Source organism: Callorhinus ursinus, unplaced genomic scaffold (genome assembly GCF_003265705.2).
Source record: "Callorhinus ursinus isolate GAN/ISIS: 27379988/994484 unplaced genomic scaffold, GSC_fseal_2.0 scaffold10, whole genome shotgun sequence".
NCBI lineage: Eukaryota > Metazoa > Chordata > Mammalia > Carnivora > Otariidae > Callorhinus > Callorhinus ursinus.
This window is the reverse complement of record NW_027397072.1, coordinates 35792319-35802695: the sequence shown is the minus strand read 5'-3', so window position 1 is coordinate 35802695 and position 10377 is coordinate 35792319. Positions and strand designations below refer to the sequence as shown.

Genomic DNA, 10377 nt, shown 5'->3' with positions numbered 1-10377 from the left:
CCCCCCCCCCCCCCCTCCCCCCCCCTTCCCTTTGGCCCCCCCCCCCCCCCCCTCCCCCCCCCCCCCCCCTAGGCAAGGGGAGAGAAGGCCCGGTCCTTGAGTGCCACCCTTCCCTGTGGAAAACCAACATTTATCAAATACACGATGGGAGCTCAGGGACCTTCCCTGCCTCTCACAGGCCCACTCACCCCCACCGTCTCTGCCACAAAGGGGGCACTCAAGAAGAGTAATACAAGAGAATTTCGTTAATACAGTATCTGGTACAGAGGGTGCTCTTAAGTCCCTTATGTGCATAATTCCATGCAAGTGACATCCCCTTCATTTACAACTAAGGAGACCAGGCTGAGGTGAAGTGATGAGCCTAAGGCAGGGCCAGGTATGGCCTTGGGTAGGTGGCTCATCCAGCCAGCTCCCCCTGCACAGTGCACCCTCCACAGCTTAGCCAGCCTGTGCACTCATCTAGTGGCTCCCTCAGGTTCTCCCTGGCTGTCCTGCTTCGCGGGAGCAAGGTGAGTTCCACTCCTCCACATGTCCCAAGTGGGCCAACACAGGAGTGGAAGTCAGGTGCAGAAACCCATTTGGAAAGGAGGGCCCCAAAGACTAGCTGACCCAGTAGAAAGAATGCTCAGAAGCCCCCACCCCCACCCCCCAAGGCTCAGACCTCACTCCCCCTCACCATTCAGGACATGACGACTCAGCCTCCTGACCAGGAGCTGGTCCTCTTCCTTAAATGCCAGAAGGGGCCCGGTTGCTGGAGTCCACTCCTGCTCCTTCTCAGTGTCTGGGACAACAGTACTGGGATAGAGACATAGATCACAAGATAAAGGGACCAAACCTCAAAACAGTTGTGGGGAAGCCCAGAGCCTTCTCAAAGGTGAGGGTGTTTCCCCATGCCCACTCCCAAGGCAAGAGGTGGCTCATGTAACCCTAGCCCTTTCCAGGTCTGTGTGCCATGTCCCAGTCAGTATAGGCGAGGCGGGGTCCTGGCTCTGTTCGAGATGACCCATAGATATCTGGAGAGGGAAGGCTGGAGCTGGTGATGTGTTTGTGGGTATGGGGAAAGAAGGTGCCAGCTCACAAGCTGGGGCTGAAGGGCTGCCTGCCTTGCCCCTGAGACCTACACACACCCATGCCCCTACCATTGGCCCAGCACGATGGGCTGCAGCAGCTGCTCCAGGGTCTGCCTGCTGCCCCAGCAGCTTCTGGCGTTGATGGTGTATTCCTGCCCAGGACAAGGTTCTTAGGCAGACTAACCTGGCCCACCAGGAAGCCTGCACACAGCCCACCTGAGGTAGGCAAGGCTATCCCTGCAGAGGCTCTGAGGGCCAGGCCGCCAGAAGCCCTGGAACAGACCCCAGGTACTCCCAGCCTCGTCCAGCAGGCTGCATACCTGTAGGGAGAAGGGCTGGGCCAGGTGCACACGGACACAGACCCTGGGGCTGTGGCCCCAGCCTCGAAGGCTCCGCAGGACAGCCAGTGCTCCTGTCCACAACCCCAATGGGGCCAAGGCCTGCAGGGAGGGAGGGGCTGAGTGAGCAAACTGCCTAGGGGCACTATTTTCTGCTCTGTTTTATCTTGGGCCCCAACTGGTGCATGACCATGACCTCTTCAAGCTTATTTTCTCATCCATGAAACAGGAGAAATCCTTCTAACTGGGTCTTTAGAAGATGAAATGACTGGATAAGTCTAAGTGCATTGGCAAGTGCCACAGAATGATGACTGGAGGGATAGAATTCCTTTGCACTCCCCTTAACTCTAACCCTAAGAGGAGCTAGCCAGAGGATACAGTAATGTGTCTCCTTGCTAGAGATGGTGTCCACTTGGAGTCACTGGGGGCAGGACTCACATGGTATACATCACAGGGTGCATCTGGAACCAGGTCATAGGTGATAGCCACTGGAACTAGCATGGCATCTGGGATGATGCCCACCTGGACAGCCTGTACCACCAGTCCCAGCCAGGTCTGGCCCAGGGCTGACAGCCGAGGCCCCTGGGCCCCAGGATGCTCCTCCAGGAATATGAGCAAGGGCTGCCTGCTGACCAACAGCTGCTCCACAGCCTGGAAGGGGGTTGGGGGAGGCAGGTATCAAGGCCAGAGCAGCAACAATCCCCTGTACCCTGGTCTGGCCACAACGGTACCACTGGGGGCACTTACGGCATGGACCACAGCCCTTGCAAGGACCCCCTCAGGGCTGTCCAGGGTGAGGTTGGCCTCTTGGGGCAAGAAAAGCCCCCCAAGCTTCTTTAGCAGAGCTCTGTGGGGCATAAGGCAAAGCTTGATGAATGAAGGGGCTCAGGAGATGGGACCAGGCAGGCTAGTGAGAACCTTGGCCCACCAGGGCCAGCCTGGGTCCTGCCTGAACACTCCGAAGCCAGGTATGGCCCTAAGGCTCATAGCTGACCCTCCACCTGAGCCCCACAGGCTGAGATGACAAAGAGTTGGGAGCAGAAAGACCAGGAAGAGGGCCTCTGGGGAACTGCTGCCAGCAACACCCCCGTACACATCCCCACACACCCCTACCCCAGGTGGGGACTTCTCCCCTGTATGTCTAGGGGCACAAGGCTTTTACCTGAGGGTGGGGGAGCAGGTGCGGGGGTCCCAAGCCACACGGAGCACACCTAGGCCTTGGGAGAGCAGCACAAAGGGCAGCAGGATCCCATCCAGGAGTGACTTGTGGGTAGAGAGGAGGACAAGCGGCAAGCCCTGCTTGGGGAGAGCCAGAGGGAAGTGCCAATCCGCCCCCACCCTGAAGATACAGGAAGCTGAAACCCAGCACCTCCAGACCCAGGGCAGCCCCAGAGGGAGGGAGGGTTCAGCTGAGCAGTTCTTCCTCTGAGCACATTTCCCAAAAGTAGAGGAGCTCTGTCAACAACTTTTAAGGTAATGCACTGATGTAATGGTTGTTAAGACCATGATGAAAAGACGTTAGAGGGAGCCCCATGGGAGCAAGACCGTGAGACACGAAGAGAAGGTCGTCAAAGAGCAGTGGATTTTTCCCACCAGCTGATGGGGCTGGTCCCAACTTAGGGCTTGGCCTAGCCTCTGCTCCTCTGTTCCCGCCATCCCCAGCCCAACGGAGGGCGGGCCTTACTGCCTGCGCGGCCTTGTGGACCATCTTCATCTGGCCCTTGTGGAGCTGCACGTTCAGGAAGACACAGTTCAGGAACCGCAGCAGTGCCCAGCTGAACAGCCTGGAGAGTGACACCCAGTGTGAGATGTGTCAGGGCCCCGCCCATGAGTCAGGGCCCATGGCACCTCAGGAGGCTACCCAGCACTCCTGTAAGGCAAGTGCTATTACTGTCCCCACTTTATGGAAGAGGAAGTGAGGCTTAGGCAGGTTACAGAAGCTAATAAGAAGTAGTAGAGAAAGCTAAGAAGTGGTGATGTGGAGACTGGAAGGCAGGCCTGACACCAAAGCCCATGCCTATAAGGTGCTGTTACTTTCGCAAGATCTCATGGTGCAACTGCCTCAAATCAGGTTCAGAGCACCTCCCTGCCTACATTTACCCTAAAAGAAATTAGAGGACCAAGACTCTCTCCAGGCATAACCCAGCTTGGTCTTTGAAAACTCCTGGGAAAGGTGAAATACAAAGGAGGGAGTTCGTGGTACAAAAAGGGAATAACTTAAAGGGCCAAATCTCTGAGGAGGCATTCCCAAGAGGCCCAATGTAGGGGGGACTGGCGTTGAATGAGGACAGAAGTGTAGACGCAAGTTGCACAGAGATGTGGTGGACAAGCCGCATGCCCTCGTCCAATGGCTTCTACTTCTCCATGAAGCATGAGATGGGGCCATCAGTTAACAGTGAGTAAATCTGAGAAGTCCGGATCAGAATCTCAGCAGATGCTGTATGCCTCTTTGAAAATCTCATAAAGGAAACATTTGACTGCTTAGGTACAGAGAAGGCAGGAAGCTGGGTTCAGACAGAACCAGTGACTCCTTCCCAAGGGCATCATCATCACGATGAGCCCTGGAATCGAAGCAAGACCAGGAGAGAAGAAAAGACAAGAGGGGGGCTGATGGATGGTGTAAAGGTGGTCAGGTCAAGGGACTGGAAGTCTCAGCAAAGTCAAAGAATTGTCACATGGAGGGCTGGTCAAAGTTACCAACAACCTCTACTTCCCGTCCTAACTAAGCAGTTGACCACTGAGCACTTTCAAGACAGCTGTGCCTTCTTTCCCTTAGTGACTCATTCATCTCTTGGTTTTAAATATCATCTATATGCTAAAGCTTTGCAAACCTATGTTCCTGGCCTCAACCTCTTCTGAGTTCCAGACTCATGAGCAACTGCCTCTTCAGGGTCTCTACCAACATGTCAGGTATCTGAAACTGTATAGCCAAAGTATCCTTTGTGGGCCAAACTCACTCCTCCCCAAGCCTGCCCCCTCCATCCACACCACCAGGTGCACTGCCAAAACCCTGGCTCTCCCATGACTTCGCCCTTTCCCCTCATTGGCCCCACCTTCACCCTTCAATCCACCAGTGACCTATTCACATTGGTCTTTCGATCCATTTTTCCAACCCCTACTGTCACCACCACACGCCTCACCGTGGCATCCCACCTGGAGTCACTGGGGGCAGGACTCACATGGTATACATCAGAGCTTCCCAGATGGTCTTCTGTTTTCTGCTCTTGATCCCAATTCACCTTGTTGGCATTTCCTGCTTAAAACCTTTCCATTGGTTTTCACTGCACTTAGAAATCAAATCCAAACTTCTAAAATGGCCATGCATATCTTGTCCCTTCTACCTCTCAATTTTGTCTCTGACAGCTCTCTCACTCACTCGCCAGCTTCCAACCACAGCTTCGTGAGCAAAAGTGGCCATTTCCTATGGCCATAGCTCATACTATTCCCTCTAGTAGGATTGTTCCCTCCATCCTTGCCCCCTCGAGGTTGGCTCCTTTCCCCCCTTTGTCCCTGGTCTTACAAGTCTCCTCCTCCCCCCACACCTATTTTCAATCTTAACCCTTGTTCTGTCCTTCTTTCAGCCATATGTTTACTCTGCCCTGTGCATCCCTCCATTCTTCAGGAACAGGATGATGCATCTAAGAGGAGCTCAGACTTGTGCCAGATGAGTGCAGGAGGGAGCATAGGGGCCTATAAGATGGGGAAGCAGCCACCTCACCTCTCTCCACAGGAACCTGATCTGGGGAGAGGAAGAAGGATGGAGAGGGAACTGGAGTCTGGGCCACAACCAGGGGTTCCTGGGGTGACCCCCAAGCCCCTATCCCCAGGACTGACAGACAACACCAGGCCAGCAATGGTGAGAACCTGGGCTGGAAGCCGGCTCAGATCAGAGCCTTACCCCATACCTGACTAGTCCCATCAAAGAGCCAGCTGTCCTTGAAAGAGATCACAATGTCCAGATCAGGGGCTCCCTTCAGGCTCTCTGGTAAACACACCATCCAGCTTCCCAGGAGGGGAGTCCAGTATTTCCCCAAACCTAGCCAACACCCTCTCCAGAAGGGCAGAGGCCCCAGCCCAGAAGAGAGTGCCCCTCACCAGTTACCTGAGCAGGAAGGGATGGATTGGAGCCTGGATATGGCCCAAGATGCGCTGTACCTCTTTCTTCACAAGGTCTGGTACCTGGCCTTCCCCAGTCCCTCCTGGGACCCTCCCTGAGATGACATTCTGCACCCTGTGGTGTGAGGGGGAGTGGTGTCAGGCTGGGGTAGGCCTAAGATCTCTCAGATAACTTCCTTCAGCACCCCAGCATCCCCAGAACACAGACTCCTGTATTTATCCTCCATCTTTAAGGAAGGGCCCCAGCAAAGCTAACAGTCTAGAAGCCAGCCCTCTAAACCACCCCTGTCTAGAATGCTGGTCATCCCTTCAAGGGTCTCAAAAGTGCCAGCCAGACTCCAATCCCTGCTTCCTCACCGAGTGCTTTCCATGATCTTCTGTGGGGCATCCTGACAGGGTGGTATGCGCTGCTCCAATGACCATAAGAAATAGCAGAGCCTCCGAACCAGCCAGCCCCGAAACCTGGACACAGCCCCCAGAGCAGGGAAGGTGGTGATCTTTCAGAGGGCCCATATCCCACTAGGGTCTAAAGAGGGTATTCCACCAGGAAGGGATCACACCTGAGTCCCATGGCCTGGGAACACCTGAGCTTGGCTTATCATGGAGCAGGAAGAAGCAGCACTTGCCCAACTGTGCCCCATTCCCCCCTTCTCCCTGAGTGGGATACAGGTTTAGGGCCTGACACACATTGAGCAATCCATAAATGCTCGGAGAAGAAACTGCAGGAGAGCTCCCAGCCTGCCTCTCCCCACCTGCGGGTATGGAGCAGAGGGCAGGGGCCCTTCTTTTTCCACCAAAGGAAAAACTAATGACACCACAAAACAGGGCCCCAGCAGCCCTGCACCCAAGGACCCTGCCCACTGCCTTCCCCCCAGCTCCCAGCCCTACCTGGTGTTCTCCTCCTTCACCAGGACCACATTGCAGAAGCCTAGATCCATTATGCTTCTGTGGAAGAGGGACTCCTGCAGGAGAGGGGCCAGAGACAGTATGTCCCTGGGGGCCTTAACAAACCAACAGAGAAGAGCTTCCACTCTATATTCTGTAGGCTTTGCCTGACGGGAGTATTGAGTATTCCAGAAAACAAAATTATAGTACAGCATTTCAATTCTCAGATCCCAAAACTCACTCAGGAGAAAGGGTCCCATAGTCAAAATGGAAGTGCTGCATGCTCTACAGAATCCCCCTCGTGGAGAGTAGCACATAGTTTCTGAGAAGTTCTCTTGTCAACAGCAGAGAACACATAGCCTGGATCTTTGCCAGGACCCTGGGGCTCATCAGCACCAGCACATGGTATGGATGCATGAGGTCTTCAAGCATGTGTTGAGTGCTGTGTGACTTTAAGTGGGCAGTGTCCCCAGAACTGAACAACAAGACTCATGCAGGCCTGGCCAGACCCCAGCCCTCTGGCCATGCCCCATCTCCTCTCTCTGCACTACCCCAACTCTTGAAGGCCTGGAAGCCAGCCCTGACCAACAACACAACCAACACCAGTGCATCCATTCCCCTGAAAGACAAGAGCACAGGCATGGGTCAAGGAGGGCTGAACATAAAGAAAGCTGCTTCCCAGAGCCGTGGCTCCCATTGTCAATTTCCCCAAGTTTCCCTGGTGGGGCCCAGCCCTACCATCACTCACCCAACTCTTGGGAGTGCAGGTTTGGCAGCAGCGACCCACAAAGGGGCGATATTTCCCCAGGAATGGGGTAACAGCCTCCAGCTTCATCCCAAAGCCTGAGGACCACAAGCTGGTCTGGAAAAGGGTCACAGGAAGAAATTAGAGGACTCAAAATCCTTGGCAGAGGGAAGGGGGCTCCAGAAGTGAGGGGGCACAGAAGGGAAGGTGAGAGGACAGAAGGTACTTTGGGAATGGGAGGGGCCACATTACCTCCTGGCTGTTCTGGGTGTTCCTCTGCTGGGTTTGGAGTCTGGCTTCCAACATGGTATCCATGGGGGCCTATAAAATCTGGGAACTAGCCACTTCTCTCTCCCTCCCTCCCTCTCTCTCTCTCTCTCTCTCTCTCCCCCCCCCCCCCCCACCAGAACCCGACCTGGGAAGAGGAAGAAGGATGGAGGGGGAACTGGAGTTTGGGGAACAAGGGGTCCTGGAGTGACACCCGCCCCCCCACAAGTCCTCAACCCCAGGACAGACAGACAACATCCAAGCCAGCAGTGGTGAGAAGCTGGGCTGGAAGCTGGCTCAGATCAAAGCCCCACCCCATACCCGACATGTCCCACAAAGAAGCCAGCTGTCCTCAAAAGGTTTCAGTGTCCAGATCAGGGGCTCCCCCAGGCTAACATGAAGGGGATCGGCTATCTTATCATCAGCAGCCACCCTGCCATCTCACAGCACAGATGAGGGCTATAATGGAGACTGAGACCCCTTCTGTGCACAGGGAAAGAACAAGGCTGGATTGGCATGAAGGAGGCATCAGACTGCCAAAGAGGAACAGGACCATTGCCACAAGGCCACCAGGTCTTGCTCAGCGGCTCTTCTCCCTTGCACAAGATAGCACTTCATCCATCCAATCATTACAGGAATGTGGGCATAAGGTATGAGGTGGGGGGACAGCTGGAGGGTCAGAACACAGAGAAATGCCACACAGACCTGTTCCCAACAAATGCTCATCTGGTTGGGGACAAGACAGACTTTTCCAAAGTGGATCCCATCCCCTTTTACTCAGTACTCTCCACCAAAGCTCCCACTTGGTATCTCCTCAGTCCCTCCCTCCCACCACAATATTCCCCTGAACTAACAAACATCTTCCACAAAACAACACAACCCCTCCCAGCCTAGAAACTGGATGCTAAAACCCCCTCTACCCTGATTTCTCACCATGTCCCTGGGTAGGCTGATCCAATTATTTATGTTACCCCACCACACAATGCACATATCCATGTGGAAGTGCCTTCTCCCTTCCCTGCCATCCCACCAAATTTTGTCCAGGGCTCTAAACCCATGATGCCTCTGGATCACCCTCTAGTTTTTTCCTCTCTTCCTTGGTTCCCCCAGCCCAAGCTTGCTGGGCAAGAAGCCTCCTCCAGGATTGAAGTTTCATTTCCCCACATCATCTGAAAGTCTCCTGGGGGCAAGGCCTGCAGTGGACACATCTCCATATGTGCAGCAGTCAGCCCTGCACAGAGGAGAGATCCAGGAAGTGCTAGATGAGACTGTAACTCCCCCTCCCAGAATTCCTCTGGGTCTCTCCCCCCCACACACACTTAGCACAGTTTAGAACTATGAAGCCAAGAGGATCGAAATTCCTTCAGTGCACATGGTCTGCTAGACTCATTCCAAATGCACTTCCTACTTTGAAAAACGTCTCACAGCCCCACTCACAGACATTTGGCACAGAGTTCCCAGGCTGAGACGGCAATTTGAGGGGTTGTGCCTCCTCTGCAAGGAGGATGCCTGCTCCCCAGCCTCAGAACACCCCCTCAGACCACTCTCAAAATCTAACCCCATTAAAGCTGTGCTAACCCTGAAGGGGCGGTGTAAAAGACAAAGCAAGGGGTAACTCCCATTCACCAACTGAGTCAACTACTCAGCTTATAAGATCCAGAGGTCAGTTCAGGGGTAGACCTTTCTAGCGCTCAAGTCCCCAAAATGGGGATCTCTGTCAGTCTGTAGCTCCTGCCTGGACGCCCCCTCCTCCTAGGACACCTATAGCGGAGGTGGCAAACTGGCATCCCAAAGGCCAAATGTAGTTCATGTATGTATTTTCTCTGGCCATACAATATTCTAAAACTTGATGAGTTAACCTCAACATTTAAGACTAGTGAGCATGTTTTATTAGAAAAAAGGGGTTTCCAGCTGTTGTTATTAAAAACAAAACCCCAAAACCTGAGACCTACATCTCTGGCTTGCACCGCCCCCCCCCCCCCCCCCGGGGCTGGCTGGAGCCCCGCAGCAAATGCCTTCCCATTTGCCACATCAACGACACCTGATGCCCAGCCTGTGTGCGCAGCGGGGCCTGCAGCCCCTCATCAAGGGATAACATCCAAACCTGGTCCCTGTCCGGAACGTCTGTTCCCTACAAAGAACCGCGGCTTGAACCTGGCGTGCCGGGGGAGGCGGGCGGGGGGGGGGCTCGGAACTCGGGCCTCTCACCAGACTCCCGGCAAGCGTTCCTTGAGCTGGCTCCGGACAGAAGAAAAGGCACCTGAGCCAGTGGCAGGGTCGAACGTCGGACTGGACGGGTCTAGGCTGATGGGAGGCCCCTGACCCCCCCACCCCTCCGGAGGGACGCATTTGCTCGGCAGGCCCTGCAAGGTCGGCACTCCGTCCAACCCTTGCCAACCCCCAGAAAGGTCATCCGAGCTGGCTCCCAAACTGGGAAGGCCCCTGGGCCATCCTGGGCCCGGTCTGACCTGGCCCGGGAAGGGAGCAAACCCACGGTTCTCACCTCACACCCGCCGCGAACTCCCGCCAAAGCAGCCGCCTGTGAGGCGGCCGGAAGGAACTAAGGCACGGGCTGGAGGGCTTTGCGTTCCCGGCTAAAAGAAAGCTCCGCTTAACCAATTGGGACGCGCGCCGGCTCGAAGCCCCGCCCCCTGGCGCCCTGCACCACGCCGCGCGCCGTGCGCTACGTGGCCACGTGGCCCGTGCTGTGGGCGGGCGGGACAAGCTGACTGCACGCAGGGCACAGGCGCAGTAGGTGCGCAGCAGGCTGCGTGCTGGCGCCTGTTTGCCGTCCCCGGCAGGCCATGCGGTTTCATGGGAACCCGTGGAGATGTCCTTGAGTCCCGCAGGTACCCGAAGGTTGAACGAGGACTCATGGGCAACCATGTTCTAATGAAAGAATTTCTTTCCCAGGATACACATGGCCTCCCAGTTGGAGTTCAGAGTCTAGCAAAAT

The 10377-nt window shown here is 55.3% G+C and overlaps 1 protein-coding gene across 7 annotated transcripts in view; it reads right to left on the bottom strand.

Annotated features, from left to right (window-relative positions):
* The window catches only part of GPAT2 (glycerol-3-phosphate acyltransferase 2, mitochondrial), a 12920-nt gene extending 2912 nt beyond the window's left edge, over positions 1-10008 (bottom strand). For 2 of the 7 annotated variants that reach the window (XM_073897361.1, XM_073897364.1), the window contains exons 1-13: positions 9925-9997; positions 7407-7475; positions 7158-7271; positions 6413-6486; positions 5882-5986; positions 5511-5639; positions 3093-3192; positions 2571-2707; positions 2156-2255; positions 1847-2059; positions 1391-1510; positions 1140-1222; positions 677-795 (exon numbers count right to left, since the gene is read on the bottom strand). In XM_073897361.1, coding sequence (XP_073753462.1) covers positions 677-795; positions 1140-1222; positions 1391-1510; positions 1847-2059; positions 2156-2255; positions 2571-2707; positions 3093-3192; positions 5511-5639; positions 5882-5986; positions 6413-6486; positions 7158-7271; positions 7407-7469 — 1357 coding nt within the window. In that variant the 5' untranslated portion in view covers positions 7470-7475; positions 9925-9997. Of the gene's footprint in view, positions 1-676; positions 796-1139; positions 1223-1390; positions 1511-1846; positions 2060-2155; positions 2256-2570; positions 2708-3092; positions 3193-5510; positions 5640-5881; positions 5987-6412; positions 6487-7157; positions 7272-7406; positions 7535-9924 lie in introns of those variants that run through there. The other 5 variants (XM_025868155.2, XM_073897363.1, XM_073897365.1 and 2 more) reach the window with 5 other exon arrangements.
* Positions 10009-10377: the final 369 nt, after the last annotated feature.